At 53.2% G+C, this 18,723-nt stretch overlaps 7 protein-coding genes across 7 annotated transcripts; 6 read left to right on the top strand and 1 right to left on the bottom strand.

The window, feature by feature from the left end:
* Window positions 1-706: 706 nt before the first annotated feature.
* Window positions 707-2,509, top strand: Z519_03263 (uncharacterized protein; the record flags this gene model as incomplete). Its single annotated transcript, XM_016761014.1, has 4 exons — window positions 707-749; window positions 782-937; window positions 1,000-1,927; window positions 1,987-2,509. 4 exons carry the CDS (start codon window positions 707-709, stop codon window positions 2,507-2,509), a joined length of 1,650 nt encoding a protein of 549 aa, XP_016622864.1.
* A 1,136-nt stretch (window positions 2,510-3,645) lies between these two features.
* Z519_03262 (uncharacterized protein) lies at window positions 3,646-5,682 on the top strand (the record flags this gene model as incomplete). The annotated part of the gene is made up of 3 exons (XM_016761013.1): window positions 3,646-4,122; window positions 4,178-5,536; window positions 5,590-5,682. 3 exons carry the CDS (start codon window positions 3,646-3,648, stop codon window positions 5,680-5,682), a joined length of 1,929 nt encoding a protein of 642 aa, XP_016622863.1.
* Window positions 5,683-6,902: 1,220 nt separating this feature from the next.
* Window positions 6,903-8,511, top strand: Z519_03261 (uncharacterized protein; the record flags this gene model as incomplete). The annotated part of the gene is made up of 6 exons (XM_016761012.1): window positions 6,903-7,118; window positions 7,191-7,271; window positions 7,330-7,583; window positions 7,661-7,812; window positions 7,859-8,010; window positions 8,077-8,511. 6 exons carry the CDS (start codon window positions 6,903-6,905, stop codon window positions 8,509-8,511), a joined length of 1,290 nt encoding a protein of 429 aa, XP_016622862.1.
* A 419-nt stretch (window positions 8,512-8,930) lies between these two features.
* Window positions 8,931-9,910, top strand: Z519_03260 (uncharacterized protein; the record flags this gene model as incomplete). Its single annotated transcript, XM_016761011.1, has 3 exons — window positions 8,931-9,228; window positions 9,316-9,429; window positions 9,537-9,910. The coding sequence occupies 3 exons, from the start codon at window positions 8,931-8,933 to the stop codon at window positions 9,908-9,910; spliced, it is 786 nt and encodes a 261-aa protein (XP_016622861.1).
* A 1,381-nt stretch (window positions 9,911-11,291) lies between these two features.
* Z519_03259 (3'(2'),5'-bisphosphate nucleotidase) lies at window positions 11,292-12,353 on the bottom strand (the record flags this gene model as incomplete). The annotated part of the gene is made up of 1 exon (XM_016761010.1): window positions 11,292-12,353. One exon carries the CDS (start codon window positions 12,351-12,353, stop codon window positions 11,292-11,294), a length of 1,062 nt encoding a protein of 353 aa, XP_016622860.1.
* Window positions 12,354-15,201: 2,848 nt separating this feature from the next.
* Z519_03258 (uncharacterized protein) lies at window positions 15,202-16,818 on the top strand (the record flags this gene model as incomplete). The annotated part of the gene is made up of 1 exon (XM_016761009.1): window positions 15,202-16,818. One exon carries the CDS (start codon window positions 15,202-15,204, stop codon window positions 16,816-16,818), a length of 1,617 nt encoding a protein of 538 aa, XP_016622859.1.
* Window positions 16,819-17,224: 406 nt separating this feature from the next.
* Z519_03257 (uncharacterized protein) lies at window positions 17,225-17,713 on the top strand (the record flags this gene model as incomplete). The annotated part of the gene is made up of 1 exon (XM_016761008.1): window positions 17,225-17,713. The coding sequence occupies one exon, from the start codon at window positions 17,225-17,227 to the stop codon at window positions 17,711-17,713; it is 489 nt and encodes a 162-aa protein (XP_016622858.1).
* Between the last annotated feature and the right edge of the window lie 1,010 nt (window positions 17,714-18,723).

Here is an 18,723-nt window from a genome sequence, read left to right as displayed (position 1 = left end):
CCTGACCGCCGTCTTCACGCCCTCAAAGATCCTCAAGTCGAATTCGTTGTTGGCACAGATAGTACCGAGTCCTATCTCCTCCTCTTTCTGGCCCGCTCCAGGCTTCCCCGGCCTTTCTGCTCTGGTTCCTCAGCATCTCGACAACCTCATTTCAAAACTCTCTTTTCCCCGTCAGGTTTCGTCGCCTTGCCATTCTTTTTCCCAGTCGTGCTGGATCCCGCGCCTTTCACCACCTTGGACTATTCCTCCACCCGCAAATCGACACGTCCATCTCGCGGCTATATTTTCTGAGCGCTCCTCTTGTACCGATATATCGATTGATTCGAGGTCTGGACGCCGGCCCGGCCCTTCTACGACATTTTCAATCATCCTCCCGCCGGCGTTCCCATCTTCCTGGTCTTCCAACCTCGGTTGTCTAGCTAGGCAGGTTCTGGTATATGCTCATTGATTGTCATGTGGCTTGGATAAACTTCAGAATTGGTTCAAAAGCCTGATCATCAGGTGCTCAACTCCATTGCAAGTCTTCACAACTATCCCCAGCGCATATCCGTCGCCATATCCTTACCCACGACCACACTATTGGCCACTCCCTTCACCCGCAACCAGCTGTACGGGCCTGTGTTGCACCTCTATGTTACTTCCTGCTCTGTCAGGTCTGTCTTAGTGGAGGACTTTTGTTCTGTTGTCTTTTTGCGTCGCCTGGTCAATGGGGAATTCCCAGGGCAAACCCGTGGTCTTGACCGATGAAGGTGAGGGTTTCCATGCCTTGACGTAAGTCTAGAGGAAACGGCCCATGTGCTCACTGTTCCGCCAGTCAATCTCAACCATTTTCGTCTGCTGAGGGTCGTGGGCAAAGGGGCCTTCGGCAAGGTTCGCATTGTAGAGCGCAAAGACTCGGGCTTGACATTTGCTCTTAAATACATCCGCAAGGATGAAGGTCCGTTCTTAGCCATGGATCAACCAAACGACCATACAGAATTATCTCTGACTGTACCGCAGTGGTTCGCTCCGAAAGCGTTCGCAATATCATAAGAGAGCGGCGGATGCTGGAGCATCTAAACCACCCCTTCTTGTGCAATCTGCGCTACAGTTTCCAAGATGTCGAGTATTTGTATCTTGTGGTCGACCTGATGAACGGTGGCGACCTTCGTTTCCACATCCAACGGAAGTCGTTCACCGAGGACACTATTCGCTTTTGGATGTCTGAGCTGGCTTGTGCTCTCCGCTACATTCACAGCCAAGGCATCGTGCATCGAGACCTCAAACCGGATAACGTGCTTCTGGATTCCGACGGTCATGTTCATTTGGCCGATTTCAACGTCGCCTCCGACTTCAAGCCTGGGAAGCCGCTAACGAGCAAGTCGGGCACCTTGGCCTATCTAGCTCCCGAAGTGTTCAGAGGTTCGGGATATTATAGTGAAGTGGATTGGTGGTCTTTGGGTGTGACCATGTACGAATGTGTTTATGGGAAGAGGCCGTTTGAAGGACGGACGCACGAAGAATTGGTCGACGCCATCTGTGCGGCTAACCCGCGATATTTTGTCACGAAACCCCCTGTATCAATGCCATGCCTCCATGCCATGACGAACTTGATCGAGAAAGACCGACGAAAACGGATTGGTGCCACTGGCTTCGACACCTTCACCTCGCATCCTTTCTTCACCTGCATCAACTTCGAGGCATTAGAACGAAAGCAAATCCATCCCGTGTTTATTCCCTCGAGCGAGAAGACCAACTTCGATGCCACCTATGACCTGGAAGAATTACTGCTGGAAGAGGCCCCCTTGGAGGCTCGAGCGAGGAAACAGAAGCCGCGGGCAGAGTTGCGCAACGATGCGACGAGCAGAGAAATTCGGGAAGACGAGCTGCACCGCATGATCGAGACCATGTTTGAGCCTTTCGACTACACGCTGGCAAGTTATGATGTGTAAGGACGGGCTCTCCAAGGGTAAAAACAGGTTTGAACCACCGCTAACAATTCTCCAGGAGTGCTGCGGCAGCAGTTGCTGGCACCGTGCCGGAAGAACATGTTGAATTAGACATGGCGCAACCAGAACCACACTCTGCTCCCACATCGCCGGACGGATCACCGCCACTCTCGCCCACCGCGGTCGCGACCCCTCCACGGCCAGAAGAAAACTTTCCACCATTGGACGAATTGAAAGCAGCAATGCCGCAATCAGTGCCGCCGGGGCCCCACGGTCGACCTGCCTCGTCCTCGAAATCATTCAGCAGACCGATTCCTCCGCAGCGACCGATGCCGGCCACGCGGCAGACGAGCAAAGGGGGCGGGGTCCAGATGGTATTGGACGAGTCGGGAAGTTGGACGAATCTGGCCGATCAGACGGCTCCACACCATCAAGACATGGTCGGCGACGGTGGCAAGCTTGAGAAGACGAGCGGCAGCATGCTCGGGTTCTTGAGCAGGAAAAAGGGAAGAGATCGAAGTCCGAAACCAAAAGAGGCCGGTGTATTAGGCAAGATTGGCGCAAGACATATCATCAGCTAAACCGCGAGACCGACGGGCCGCCACAAACAAACCTTCATTTCGAACTGGACAAGGTCGAGTTCAACCGGAATTGTCTCGACTCGACCGGGTTTTGGAGACCTCAATGCGTCCAAGAGGCCCCAGCTTGTCACGACGAGAGGACCAGTTCTAGCAGATCGAGGACGCCCCGGCACTAGGCTAGATTGGCTACAGCCGGGAACGAGGAGGAGTTTTCACCCTAGTGTGTCATAGAGCTTAACGGGAAGCAGTCTCGGCCTGTTGAAGATATACCAGCGGACAGCGACATCCACCGCCACGATTCTCAAGCAGGCCACGGTATGACGGGAATCTAGGACCAGGACATGTCGACTTCATATCGACAGCCCTAACAATTGAAATGGTTAGGGTTTAGGATACAGGGCACCTACTTGGGGGAGGGGAGAAGTCGGAGGCGCAATTGTATGACTAGCCCATATGTAATGCTACAAGACTCGATATGCTCCCTGGCATCACGCCATATACGGGATAGGGATACCAATGGATAGGACTACCAATATATAATTCAGCTAGTACGAGGTACAATGCAGGTTGATTGTTGTGTTGTTATGACCGGAGTTCCGAGTAGTGGTGAGGGTCGGTTGTTGCCAGGCACAGAGAGCAGCAACCAGCAACCACCGAGCTCGGGGATCCATCGAGACCCACCAAGACACCAAGACAAGCTCCCAGACCCAAGCAAGACCAGCTCCAATTCTCTGCTACCATTTGCTCTCCAGAACCGTCCAATGTCAACACTCGACACACACTCTCTCTCTTTGTCGTCCACGGCCCTCTCTGTTTCTCTGCTGCTCCCACTCACTTCTATCGTCGGCGTCGTCATCGTCGCTTGTGCTGGTCCTGCTGCACGTATCCTTTATCGAGCCACTATTATGTGCACCTATTAGTCCCCATTGTTGGAGTTGGAGTCGACAAACACCGGGCGCGTCTGTCGCGTGGTGTCCAATACCACACGCACACAAGATACCCCTCCCTGCCATCCTTCAACCACCTCTGCCAACATCCAACCTCCACCGTCCAGCCAGCAGAGACAACCTCCTCTATCCTTATGAATGGCCGCCGCTGTTTTCGTACCGCCATCGCCCCACGATCCTCTCTCCAAAATGGCTACCGCCTCTCGTCGAGTTCCGCTAGCCAGCATTTCCAATGCCGCCAACTCTCCTCACCGCCCGCTCACCAACAGCAGTTCTAAACGCCCAAGAAGCCTAGCCAACGTGTCCCAGCAAGAAAATGAACCTCCTCACAAACGTCTGGCCGTCGATAGGGCCGGTCGGGAGGTCTTCAACCCAGTTACACCTCAAAAACCATCACAACCTCCCTTGCCGGAAGGTCGCGTTTTTGAAAGAGGCCATGGGGAGTCTGCCTCGACTGCGTTCCAACGGAAATTGGTGGCTGCCAGAGACAGAGATCGAACGGCCAGCCTACGTGTGACCAAGAACGTCGATACCAAGGAAGACTCGGGACTCCGAGCATGGCAACGACATTATCGAAAACTGTTTCCAGCCTTCAGGTTCTACTTTGATGGGATTTCCGAGGAGGTCAAATCACGCTTCCTCCGACACATAACAGCTCTGGGAGCGGTATGTCATAGATCTAAGCGTCTCATGCCCGTGCGTCTGCTGACATTTGGGATAGAAAGAAGAAAAGTTCTTTTCCAAAGCCGTCACACACATCGTAACGGCTCGCCACATTCCCCCGGAGCTAGGGAAGAACACCACGGGTGGAGATGAGTCTGCGCAACCCTCTCCGATTGAAGACCACCCTCAGACCATCAATCCGTCTTTGCTCGAGAAGAACCCTCGCGGTTCTGCTGGCTCCAATGCGACGCGCACCGGATTCAATCCAATGGACATTCTTGTCAGAGGGAAAGAAATGGGCATGAAGATCTATTCAATTGACAAACTGCAAAGAGTGCTCAACTCTGTTCTCGATGACGGTGGAAATCATGGCCATCACACCAGGGCATCGGCACATACCACCCGGCATCAGCATGAAGATCTAGGGGAGGTCTTGAGAAACGAGAAACTCGGAGTTGCTTCGGAGAGGGAGCTTCCGTTTATGTCTCTCGTCGCGTTCAAAGGTCCCTTCATCTATGTTCATGACATGGATGAAAAGTATCGTCCCACCTTGGTCAGGGAGTACCCAAAAGTGGCAAAGAGGGCGGACGGTGAATGGCCTCAATTCCGATCTGCCAGCGTTGGAAAATGTCCATTCGTCGAGGATCCTGCCATGAAGAAGGATATCGAACAGGAGCAGAAGAGAGCCCAGAGGCTTGCCCTCCAGCAGGAACAGCAACGTCAACAACAGCAACGACGTGAACAAAATATTCCTCGCACGCGATCTCATGTAGCTGTGACCGCCGCAGGACTTGATTCTCCCCGCCACGTCAGCCCCCGAAAGGCCCTGCAAGTGGTCAATAACAGTGCCAATGCTTCTGTGGACCTAGACAGAGAGAAGAAGGACTTGAAGAGTCACGCCGCTGCCATGGAACGTCAACCATCATTTCCTCCCATGCCGAAGCGGGACGAAATCGAATTCGTTCAGCCACCTCAGCTACACATAGGTCGAGAGCCAGCAGCATCCGGGATTCAAAGATCAAACATTACTTCGGCAATCCAGTCTCAGATGATTTCTTCGACGGCGGCCACTGGAGTCAAAGCCGGCACCAGTAAAGAGGTGCATCATCAGTTGCAGCGCCAGGTCCTTGAGCGCACTCATACTGGCAGCCTTTCTGTTGGTTCTATTCCTTCATCTCACCGGATGAATGAACTTGTCGGGGCTTTGAAGACTGCGCGAGGCCCCGCTCCACAAAGAGCAGCCAAAAGCAAAGCACAAGAGAAGTTGGGCGGCATTCAAGAAGAAACAGATTCGCATGTCGATGACATTGTGGCCGAACGCGCGGTGCATACGTCGAGGAAGAAGAAGACTATTAGGAGAGACCCCAAGCCAGGGTACTGCGAGAACTGCCGAGATAAATACGAAGATTTTGACGAGGTAAGTGACCGATAAATGCATCTTGAGCCCGTGAACTGATTGAAAAAATAAAGCATATTGTGTCTCGTAAGCACCGAAAATTTGCAATGACCCAGTCGAATTGGACGGAACTCGACGCCCTTCTTGCGAAACTCCAAGCTGCTTGACGACAATGGAAAAAACTTTGTGGATTTCAAGAGGAACGAGCGCAGCACTGTTGCGAGAGCCCTGATGACGCAGCGACACCATTTCACTCACTTTGATTATAACTTTTGCTTTGCATTTTCGCGGCAGCTATGGTTAACTTGAAACATCAGCAGAGCACAAGACAAGCCAGTCGTGAATGGCTGACCTTTCAAAAGCAAGTCGAATCCCCGCCTCACCGGGCGATCCAGAATCTAATAATATTGCGGTAACCATCTATTCTTTGGTCCAATGCGGCAATGGAGGGCGTGGAGGAACGGTGCACGAGATGATGAAGTGCATGGCTGTCGGTCTCCATGAGGTTCAGAAGGTTGTTGAATCTGATGTTGTTGTCTCTCAATTCCAATGATGTTGACTGGTACCTCTGTTTTCGTTGTTGCTTCCAGACCCCTCTCCGACTCTCTGAACGCGCTTGTCCCTTCTCGCATATGTCCCACCGCTGTTCCAGGGACGATTTCGATCCATGCAATTGCCTGAATACTGGCGGTAGACAACGGTTTACAGTTGGAAAGCTCAAGCATGACTCGGCCATCTATATGTCTCCATGACCAGTTGTGCGAACATGTTTCATTTCAATAATGAAGATGATATTCACAGCTTTGGTAACGAGATGGGGACACGTCGAAGAGGTCGAAGTGGATGGAAAGTGCATTGGAGATTCCAAGAGCATGTTCGTTTGCGTGAAAGGGGTGGCCCGTGCACCTTTCAACTCTCCATATCTACATCCTTCCAGCCTCCTCCACACATGCCATCTCACATCTCAACTCCATGAAAGAGAGCTCTTTTAAACCTTCTATGAACTCTGTACAGTTTCGAGAAAAAATGGTCGTCCGCGTTGAGAGATATGCTTACCGCTCAGGGCCCTCCCTGAACTATTTCTGTACAATAAAGCTTCGCTTTGTTACATTGTCGATGGTTCAAGGGTCGAAAAGCATCTTCAAGGATGCCGGATCCGGTCTTTTGGTTTTTATGGCTTGAAAGAGAGTCTCCTTTTCCGAGTCTATCCAATGGCTGCCTTCGAGCGAACCTCTGCGTGGGCGTCTGCTTTGTGCCTGCTTCTTACATGACTCCATCCTGGTTGTCCAACCTTTGCACAGCGGACCTTGCTTTGACAATCTGTTTTCCCGGCTGCTAACACTCCAAACACGATTTTGTTCCCTGGATTTTAAGACGTTGTCTCACCATGAGGGTCAGAGACCTCCCGGGGGCCAATCTTCGCGTTGCAAAGACGTACAACTCACCTTACGAGCGGGCGAAATGGACGGACAATAGGGAGAAAACAGTAAGACGAGTACGGCGCTGGAGGGAAGATATAAGGTGGTATGATGGACGAATAGAGGCATTTGCCCTGTCGAGGGCATACTTTGAGCTGGATCGTGAAGACGATTATATGTGGGAGGTATGGTCTGGCCACGATTCTGCCGACACTTGCTTCAAGACCTGATGCTAACCCCTGTTTTCTACTGATCAGTGTACAGATATACTCGGGAAAGGGGCTTTTGGTATGGTCGGAAAATGGACCAAGTTTGACAACCACGGTAGGGCGGTTGATGTAAGTAGATGGACGGAAACTTGTTGTTAGGGGCCACGGTCACCGACTCTGTGCTCAGGTTATTGCGATCAAACAATCGAACCTCGACAGTCGTGAGGTTGATGAGGACGGCTATCCCACCGTTCCAACGGAAGCAGCGCTGGTGAAAGCGCTGATGAAGCAAGGATGTCGAAATGTTGCTTCATTACGTGAAGTGAGATTCTTTGACTGCGACCGCCCGAAATGGAGATTGTATCTCGAATACTATCGATACGGGACCTTACATGACCTGATAAAGACATACAGGGCGCGTAACGAACGAGACGATCGCGAGTAAGTGCCACCTCCTAGGCAGAATGGCGGACGTTGCAGAGAAGCAAATGGTTTGCTGATATATTGATGGACTGCAGTGAGCGAATACCAGAAGCCTTTGTATGGCAAGCATTCAATGACCTCGCACAAGCATGTTATCACATGAAGGTTCTTCGGCTGGATTCAATTGGTGCCCGTTCGCCCCGAGGTGACCATTTCGTTCTGCACCTGGACTTGAAGGGGGAGAACGGTATGCGCTCAGAAATAGACGACTGCAACAGCTAATGAGGTTATAGTTCTGCTTGGAGATGCCCCAGGTAGCTCGAAGTATATGCCGTACCCGACGCTGAAAGTTGCCGACTGGGGTATGGCCGAGTACACCAGTCTCGACGACGATAGGAACAGCAAGAAATGGAAGAATTACGGGACCATTGTTTGGATGCCACCGGTGAGTGCACTTTGCGCATCTCCTGCTCTCTCGCCTGACTTTTCCTCTCTGCGTTGCATTCATCAGAATGTCGACAAATGGAAAACTCATAATTCTGGGATGCAGGAACAACGAGACTCTGGCCGCTATGGCGAAAGCTGGGACCGCCCCATATTGGGCAATAGAAATGCCCCATTTTCCATGAAGCACGTCGTCTGGCAAATAGGCGCCAACATCTACGGATTGATGACCATGGACATGCACAACCAGCACATTGACGAGATGGTCAGGAAAGCGGAGGGACTGGAACACACAATGCGGAAAAACGGATATTCTGCCTTGATGGGTTACCGAAGTCATCACTACTCGTCCGAGTTGACAAGGCTGGTAGAGGATTGTCTTCGGGTTGATCCGTCCAGGAGACCGAATCCGTATGAGCTGGTGAGGAGAACGCAGGATGGGTTGGCGCGTTATACGCAAAGATACCAGCAAACGGGAGAGTACTCGAAGTTGAGGGTGTAGTGTGTAGGTGGTGGTGCGCATGCACCGGTTAGAAATTGTTTGCGCCAGCATCAAATAGATGCCATCTCGCCATGTACACACAACATGTACTACTATTAAGTATTACATAGGCACGTCCTTGAAGAGTCCCAATTTGGACTAGTGGGTATACCGGTGGAGCTTAATGCATGGCAATATTATTGGCTCGGAGGTTCCTGCTGCAAAGGCAGCGACTGCGGAGTTCGCGAAAAGGCATGTATCGAGGAATTGGACCAACTCTCGCTCTACCTACGAGTTGCTATCTGCCACCATTCGCTGCACTGCAGCTGGGACTTTTTAAGAGCCTGAAACTACGAAATACGTGGAGGATGAGCTAGCAATTTGTTTCACTCCAAAGTCTTCGCCCCATACCGAACCGACGCTCTCTACGAAACACGACCATGGCTTGCAGTAACCTCCAATCCTCCTTCCACCGCCTGGTTCGCGAAGCCAGCAGTTCAGGTCCACGCGAGATCCCGTCCTTTCTTGTCCCAGCGCTGTCTCGACCGTTCAGAGCGAGGCAAGCCTCGACGCTGGCTGAGGCCCCCCAAACCCCGAGCTACCAGTCACGGATCGGCCGAGCGCCCATCACCGTTCCCCCCGAAGTGTCGTTACGATTCTATGAATTGCCCAAAGGGAACGTGCGGAGTAGACATCCAGACACGCCGAATACGGCGTTGGAAGTTACAGGGCCTCTAGGTAAGAAGGGACTTTGGGGCCGGGTGCAACAGAAGACACAAAGGTGCATGGAGCATTGAGACTGATTCGCGCATCTGGATGCTACAGGACAAATGACCGTACCCTTACCACCTTACCTCCATGCCGAACTCGACGAGTCTGCGAAGAAGATCAACATCAACGTCAAGGATGCGGCGGAAAAACATCAACGAGCTATGTGGGGTGAGTGTGCCAACCCATACTCTTTGTCAAGGGAAGAGATACGCGAAATAGATTACATAGGAAAAGAAGTTGTGCTAACTATCATATTTCTTTTTCCGTGGATCTAGGGACCATGCGCGCACTCGTCCAAAACTCCGTCTCGGGCGTCTCTGAAGGCCACCTCTGCATCCTGAGGCTGGTAGGCGTCGGTTACCGCGCAACGATCGAAGACACGGCGCAGACAAAGACGGCACAATACCCGGGCCAAAAGTTTGTGAACCTGAAGCTCGGATACGCGCACCCGGTCGAGATGGGTGTGCCCCGGGGCGTCAAGGCGTCGACCCCGCAGCCGACGCGGATCCTGCTCGAGGGCTGCGACAAGCAGGCGATCAAGCAGTTTGCAGCGGAAATCCGGGCGTGGAGGAAGCCCGAGCCATATAAAGGCAAGGGAATCTTTGTGAACGACGAGACTATCCGGTTGAAGGCGAAGAAGATTAAGTAGACGGGCGCTAAAATGGAGAGGAGAAGGGATGTAAAAGTGAATTGAAGAGTGAAGACAAAATGGAGACAGCGTATAGGAAGGTCAAAAGTGGTCTTGTCCAGCATCATTACTCGCACCAGCACCACCAAACAACCGTCTGACCAGCTGGAGAGACGGATCCCATTCTTTTTATTCCATGATCCGTCAAGAACTCGCTGTATTCTCAACTACACTCATCGGATTCTGCCAGTACATCCGAGCTGACCCGTGTCTGGCCAAGCAAGAGCAGACGCAAATTGCGAGGGACGCCAGGCACTCGTCGTTCCGCCCATGCTCGTAACAGCGAGCTTTTTCCAGTCCCATTCCCTCCAGCAAGAACGTAGTGCACGCCTTCCTCAATTCGCAGATGAGTGTAGTCCAACAAGTCTCGCCCTGCCACCGAGAGCGTCAGTCTTTGACATCGATATCCTTTAATGTTGGTGCTTCCACTGTATCTACATAGAAACGGCTTCGCTGGCTTGTGACGATAATAGTTCCATCCTGTAACGAGGACGTAGATGGGCCTATTTTTGATGGTTTGGGCATAGCAGTCCAACGACGGGAGATGGTGCTTTGGCGTGATTAGGAAAACCTGACGGAAAGCAGAAATGTCCTTTTCAGAGAGAAGCTGTTGAAAAGTTGTCCTCCATTCTTACCCTGGACACTGTTTTATGCGAGGGGAAAGGAGTCGAGCTACTTTGTAGGCACATCTAGATATCTCTGGGATTGTCGGCACGGAGTATACATTACATATTACAGAAGGATGTTGATGATACCATGTACAAGGCATGGCCCAAGACCCAAGGCTCGAGGCTCATTCGAATCGAGACATGAATTCTCTGTATCTATTATCGACATATGTATGTACGGAGTGGGTGCGGAGTCATATGCATGTATACAATATACGCCCAATACTGTTGACTGTTGGCTGGTGGCCAGCGGTCTACTCGGTATACATCCATCATCCCATACATCCCTTGATCTCCTCTCCTCCGCGTCCTTTGCCCTTTGACCTTCGCCTTCGCTGTGTTCGGGATGCGCTTGGGTGTTCCACTAATGTTTTTCTTTTCTTTTGCCTGGACCGCGATGGCGATCATCTATGCCCCGGAGAGGGATCGGGGTATGGATATGGATAGAGGTACGGGTCTGGATACATGTATGGGCTTGATGTGAGATACCGGTGTGTCGTGTATGTGTGGTGGTCAAGTGTGCAATCACTGTTCCCATCCCCCCGTCCACTCAACTCCACTCCGTTCTTGGTTTCCTCTATGCATGCATACCTTGATTGTCTGTCTATGTCCTATCCATCTACCTGCGTGCCAGCCAGTCCGCCAGTCAACCAGCCCGTCCAATTTCCGACCCCTTATTTCGCGGCCAACACCTCCTGGACAGCCTTGAGGACCTCGGCGTGCACGTTGGCCGGCGTGGCCACGACGCCCTTGTTCTCGAGCAACGTCCTGCCAAGGCTGAAGTTGAGGCGCTTGCCGTTAACATCGGTGACCTGGCCGCCGGCCTCGCGCACGATCAGGTCGCCCGCGGCGTGGTCCCAGATCTTCTCGATGTAGTCCTTGCGCACGGGCAGGCGCAAGTACAGGTCCCCCGCCCCGCGCGCCACGCTGCCGTACTTGGCCTGGCTGTCCATCTGCACCGGGCGGCCCGTGATGCCCAGTTTCTCGGCGATCAGCGCGTTGTCGCCCTTGCTCGAGTGGCCCGGCTCGACCGACTCGCACATGACCGCCTCGCTCACCTTGGAGATCTTGCTCACGTGGATTGGCTGTCCTTTTGTCACGGCGCCCCGGGTCAAGGGCTGCGATGTCGCGCCCTCGCCCTCCACGGCGGAGAAAAGAACGCCCTTGCCCTCGGCGTCAGTGGCCGCGGCGCCGATGTCTTCTGTCAGCGGGGCCGAGTCGTCGACCGGGAGATTTGGGCAGCCGAGGACACCAACTCTGACGACGCCGTCGACCATGAGGGCAAGGCACACGGCGTATTGTCCGCCGCGGAGGAAACCTTTTGTGCCGTCAATGGGGTCCAACGCCCAGATGCGGCCCTTGTTGCCGCCGGCCGAGTTGCCTTGGTCGATGGCGTCGAGCATTGCGTCTTCAGATTTGAGCGGGCCGCCGAGAAGGGCGTCGCTCTCGGGGTCGGTGAGGCGGGCATCCTTGACCAGATTCCAGATCTTGGAAGAGAGATCCTTCTGTTCGCGGAGAGACGAAGCCTCCTCTTCGCCGACGACCTCATCGGCGGGGAAGTTGTGCTTGATGGCGGCAATGATGAGAGCTTGAGCGCCAAAGTCGCCGATGGTCACGGGGGACTTGTCGTCCTTGGACACAGTGCCTTTGGCCTTCTCATGGAAGACGGCCTTGGTGAGGATGGCGGCGCGGGCAACGGCCAGCTGGGCGACCTTGAGCTCCTTCTCGTATGCCATGGTGGTGAGTGAGGGGGTTGTGATGTTTGTGGCGTTGTTGTTGTTGTTATTGTTGTTGTGGATATTGCCGGTGGTCGTGTGCGGAGCTGTGTTTGTGTTGGTGGCAATGCTGTGTTGGGATCTGATGCCAAGGCCCGATATGAAGCTTAAAAGGGTGACGGGGGCAGCGGGGGGAGGCGGTGGAACTTGAGAGATCAACGCACCCAGACGAGCCAACAGAGATGATGTCGCTGGACGGTGAGGGGATGCCAGGATGAGAGCGACGATCAAAACAGTAATGGAGCAGAAGACGACGATGAGGGCAAAAGTAGCGGGCCGACGGCGGAGGTGGATGGGATTGAACACGAGGAAGCTCATACTCACCGCCAGTCCAGTGCCGGGAAGGAGATCTCAATCAATCTTCAATCCCTCTGCCCTATGGACTCTGGACTCGGGACGCTGGAGGGGCGTCAGACAGTCGGGTAGTCAGCCTCAGAGTGTGAACCTGCAGCGGCCAGACCCAACAGGGTCACGATTCAATGCAGGGCCATCTTGGCGTGTTTGCTTCTCTTCCTCGCCGTCTTCTCTACACCCACAGCGTCCTCCGTACTTGTTGATGATGTTGTTTGACGTTGAGTTTGATTGAGAGCGAAATCAAAAGAGGATCGAAGTCCGGCCGCTGCTGTCAAAGGAGGGCGCCGTGTCTTATCTTCCTGCAGAGCGCCAGCCGTTGTGGTTGATCACGCAATTCCTCCATCAAATTGGCACACGGCTGGCGTTCTGTCTGTGCTCTGTCTGTGCTCTGTCTGTTTGTCTGTCCGTCTGTCTCTCTGTGTCCGAAAACGCATCCACATGGACACGGGAGAGGGGGATGGGGAGTGCGCCGGTGCCAGTGTGGCTTTAAGCTACGTCGAAGCCTTTCTGGCATGGATCAAGGGGGCATTTCTCATCGGCTGGACAAAGCCGAAGCCGGTGCCTAGGAAGTACTCCGTACCTGGTCCCATATGGAGTACTTTATGCAGGCACAATTGACGCCGGTCTCTCCAGAGCATCAACAGCATACCTCGTACAGTGACTGTACAGTTACGATGACAAGACACCAGGAACTACCACCGTCGGTTTGGTCCATCGGCAGGAACACAAACAGATGGATTCGTGCGGCTATGATACGTGTACCTATCTATGGATGTCCTTGGATGACAGGATCAGACTGTTGCTTTGTCGCAGCATTCTTACCTAGACCAGCCCCATCTGTATGATATGGGTGGAAATACAATGATTCTTGTTCTGACCACCCCTTTGCATTGCACGTAAGAGTCCGCGTCGACACGTACCTTAATTCGTTGTTCAACGCTCAAAACAGAGGCCGTTGCAGTGTGACCACCCAACCTCCCCGTGAAACCGTGAGACTTCAATCCCACCAAGGAACGAGAGGTGCTCGCAAATCAAACGTGCTCGTAGATGAGTGCTCCTGTTCGACGCCCTAGCGCTCTGACCACCGTCGGATATTGCGAGTCGAGGAGGGAAAAAGCAAACATCCGGATACCGTAACCTCCTCGGTCCGCATTGAATTTCTTCTTCCTCGTCACACCTCGACCTTGGTCTACCTATGGTCGGCTCCAACAGATGGCGGCGTTTTGTGTCTTGAAGAATTCAATCGCCTCGGAAGGAAGAAGTTGATTGAGCCAGGCGGTGTGGCCTCTCTTAACCGACGAACCACATAGGAGGAACGATGGGTGTGGTCAAAAGGATTCAGCTAGCCCTAACCTAAACCTTTGCATCATCTCCCTCTTTCGGGACGGCCATTCACTGGATCCAGATCCTTCGCGTCTCCACCGCTTGCCTTTCTGCATGCCTCGTGGCACTTGGGACCTGCGCTTACCGTGGTAGACCCAGGCACCGCGACCCGAATTGGCCAAAGGCCAGTATGCTATGCAATATGCCCGCTCTTGAATAGTTCCATGTCGGCGAAAACCTGTCAACCCACGCCGACGTTGAGATGGGAGAAAGGTGACGGGTCGACGGCTGGATGGAAGATTCTGAGAAGCGGGACGACGTCTCTGGCCATGGTTGAGTTGCCGTCACCACTGTTTGGGTTTGCTGGCTGTCACCACTACCGGTGTTGGCGTCAGATGGAAATCAGAATGATGTGAGAAAATACGAGTCATTTTGTTTGTTTGGTGGTTTACCAGCCCGAGGCCCAATTGAATCCAGCGTCTTTTTTTGGGCGTTGCGATGCGAATGCTGAGGGCTCACGCTCCATGATCCCACTGAATCCAGAATGGACCCTCCCTGCCTTGGAAATGAGGCGCAATTTGCCCCAGCAGGCGAATGGCGGCTATGTACAGGGTAGGCGAGATGCCAACGGAGAGTGGGAAGGTTAATCTGTCGGCTTGGGTAGTAACTGGTGGTGGTGGCAGCAGTGGGGAGGGCAAGGAGGGGCAGGTGCCCGCCGCGCAACAGCCAACGTCATTAGCAGTGACAGTTGAGCATCCACGCGCTGCAAGCACGCCTACAAGCCCCCCATGTCTGTTTTTTGCAGGTGACTACCCGCGGACTGCGCCTTTCCCTTCCTGGTTCCCCAGGCCACTAGGCCCCAAAGCAGCAACCATCCACCATGGCGTTCCAACCCGTTCACACCTGAATGCTCAACCCCCAATTTACCAGTCTCATTCCCGAACTGTACGCCTCTGACCTGCTCGTACGTACATAGGCCCTCTATAACCATGTTCTCCGCCTCGGTGAGTCCTCTCTCTTCCTGAGTCCTCTCTCATTGTCCACCGTCTCTGCCATGTCTTGACCCTACTCGCCTATCTCCATCCCAGCATCACCTACCCCGCCATACCACTCCTCCCCCATGAAGGCCACAATGTCCATCTTCCTACTGCACGCTCCAGCATGCGCTCCCGATGCCGGATTCGTCGACCTCCCCAGACCTGAGAGCCCCCGGACCACGGATCCCTACGAGGTAGAAACCTTGATTCATTGTCAAGAGCCGGAGGAGTGCGACCGGTGCGCTCGCAAGAAGAGGAGGACCTTCGACGCCTATCCCCAACAGCCATACCCAGAGATCCTGACGCGCCGGTTTCCCGAGAAGAAGGGCTGCAAGCGCCTCGTTGCTCTCCTCTTACATTTTTCCTGTTGTGCTCGATCGCCCAGGAGATATCGACTAATAACTCGTTATCGTTATTACAAACAGAAGAAACCCTACTCCGCCATCTCGGTCCACGTGGAACAGTTGACCTCGGAAACTTATGACGAAGATGATCTTGCCGGAGTCCCCGATCTTCTTGAGGTCGTCAAGCTGCAGGCCACTGGTTCGCAGGAGGTCGCTCGAGCTTTGAGGAAGAAGTTGAAATACGGCAATGTCCACCGGCAACTCCGTGCTCTCACCATTCTCGACGGCCTTTTACAGAATGGCGGGACAAGAGTACAGCGAGCGTTGTTGTCCGATGGGCCTTTGTTGGAACGACTCCGAATAGCCGCGGCTGACCCTACCTCAGACCATGATGTCCGTACAAAATGCAAAGACCTCTTTGGGCAGTGGGTTGCCAGCTCGAAAGACAATCCAGGTTTGGAAGGGGCCAAGTCACTCTACAACACGTTGCCCCGGACACACAAACCCGTTCAACAACGGCGCGAACAAAGCAGAGTCCTCCGGGAAACAGAAGAGGATGTAGCCAGAGAGCAGGAGATGGAGATTGCAAGGACCAGGTCCGATAGTACCGGAAGGTCTGGCGAGTCGTCCAGCCCCACGACGCTACGCAAACAACCTTCTCCCGTCGCTCTAGGAGAGTCCTCCACATTCGCGCCCAAAAAGGTCAAGAAGGACAAGAAAAGCAAGCAAGCCAAAGGAGGTTTCAACCTGGAGAAAGAAAAACCCAATATCTTGCAGTCGATCGCGGCATCCTCAGTTGCTTCCACTGGCTTGAACAATGCCTTGAGGTTAGTCAACCGGGAGTCCGAACGAGTGTCCGACAATCCCGAGGTGATGAAACGCTTCGAGACCTGCAAACAGCTCCGGCGTCAAATATTGCGATACATCCAGTTCGTCGAGACCGAGGAGTTCTTGGGTGGTCTGATTCATGCCAACGAAGAGCTGGTCAATGCTCTGATGGCATTTGAGGTTCTCGACAAGTCAGTCGATGACGACTCGGACAGTGAGCTGGAGGAGGCGCAACATCTCAGTCGACAGGCGGCCAAGAGCGAGGCATCTGCTGCGAGAGACGCGGAGAAGATGGTGGCGGGACTGAGCATTTCGGCTCCACCCAAACCACCCCGACCAGCTCCAGGCCATCTTGCAATGCCACCGCCACGGCCGTCGTCAAATTCCAAAAATTGGAGGGCGAAGCAAGTTGAAAGTGACAGCGAGAGCGAGACAGATGTCGATGACGATCCCGATGACCCATTTGCGGATAAAAACGCCATGAAAACTCCCGATCCTGACGCCTTGGGCAGGAAAGGGTACACCTGGAAGGAAGTATAGATTTACAGGATGAGTTATGAGGGATGGAACTTTTTGGCGGACCTTCAAGCACACTATGTTAATTCCCTTCTATCGATGGAGCGCCCAATGATGTGCTCCTGCGGTTGATGAAGCTATGAGTTAATGAAATTTGAAACGAGAAAAAGCACCTACGGAGCAGCCAACTGCTCCTTTGGCCCTTTCGTTCCACCGATACACCAGACGATGTAGATGATCGGCAGTTGATTATATCCCGATGCTCGTATTTTACCCCACATTTTCCAGGTCAAGGCCTCGGCCCTACGATGCTCATATAACTGGAGCCTCGCATCCGTAGACAGATAGAAATCTGTGTCAGCTGCTGCCATACTCACAAAGCTCGGTCCCAGATCTGCCAAAAGAAAAACTAACAGCAAGTCGAGCTACGATGGGATCGCGAGACAACTACACCTTTGCCAACCAGGCCTCCATTCCGTCCCCGCTGGACAAGCAGCTGCCTGCCTTCTTCCGGTCGTGGGACGATCCGCACTCCAACCACGACTATCTCAACCTCTTCGCGCCGGATGGGCAGCTGGTGTTCGGCTCGACGACGACGGGCCACGACGCCATCCGCGCCTTTCGCGACGCCATGATCCACCCGACCAACGGGCCGGTCGTGGACCTCGAGCACACGTTGGGCAAGTGCTTCGTGCTGGCGGGTGGCGCCGACAAGGGCAAGCAGGAGGTGATTGTGAACGGGTCGTTGTGGTACAAGCTGCGCAACGGGCGCAGGATCGACGTCGACTTTGCCAGCATGATCAGGTTTGCGGATCCGGGCGACGGCAAGGACTTGCAGGCCGAATTCTACGAAGTCTACTTGGACGCGCACGAGTTGATGACCGCTATCAACGAGATGAATAATGAGGAAGGGAAGTGACGGGAACGACATACTGTCTTTCCTTTCTTGGTGACTTTTCCTTTCCTTTCTTTGCTTTGCTTTTTCCTGACCGAAAGCGAGCGGTGCATGGTATGGAATGAGATGACGTGAAGCGGGAGAGATGCATTAGTTTGTCTGGCATGAACCAATATACCGTTTTTCATCCTGCTGCTTTTTGTTCGCCGTTGTTTAATAGTGCTTAGTTCGTCTTCGGTCGGGATCGTATTCGACTTCTGTCCCAACACGACGATCGAAGTGCGTCCGTGGCACACTTGTCAAGATGGTTCTCACAAAGGATGAGAGCCCAGAATGTGTGTTCAAGTTGCCATTCCGGGTGGGATTCGTTCGGCAGACAGCACCTTGACCGTGGGCATTCTCCCACCAACCTGAGACGGTGTTGATGAGGGCCGAGCAGAATCAGATCGACGTAGGGGTACTTGAGTCTGTGCCCAACGACCCCAAGCGACGTCGATGACGATTTAGCGTCTCCCTGTTCAGTGACTTGGTTCGTTAATCGGCGTGTCTCCACTCTGTCTTTGGTCGTTTGCCGTATGTCCGGGCTTATCTAATATTGGCTATACGGTCCCCAAACTTTCAACGGACGTATATCGTCGGAAATTGACGTGAGATTCATTCTCACAAGCACCGCTAGAGGACAACTCTGTCATGGACCTCTGAGTCCATCTGTTGCCTGTATCGAGGACTTTTATGCTGTAGACTTGAGAAGGACAAGAACGCAGCGATCATTTCTTACTAGTGCTAGAGATATTTGTCCCCAGGAAATGCCGTTTTAGGCAGTGGAGGTTTCTATCTTGTGTAGCAGATTGCAGCACTTTCTGCCAGGATGGACAAATAAAGATCTGACCAAAATTGGTCTGAAGGGTAGGACACGCGTCACATGCTTACAACGATTGTCAATAGACTTCATAAGCAGACACCCTCTGCTTTGCGCGTATGACATTGCTCGAATCTCGTTCACAGGACTCCCAGCTTTTTCATATTCTTGCGAC

This window comes from Cladophialophora bantiana (genome assembly GCF_000835475.1).
Source record: "Cladophialophora bantiana CBS 173.52 unplaced genomic scaffold supercont1.4, whole genome shotgun sequence".
Taxonomy (NCBI): Eukaryota; Fungi; Ascomycota; class Eurotiomycetes; order Chaetothyriales; family Herpotrichiellaceae; genus Cladophialophora; species Cladophialophora bantiana.
The sequence above is the reverse complement of the archived record's forward strand: the minus strand, read 5'-3'. Positions and strand labels throughout refer to the sequence as shown.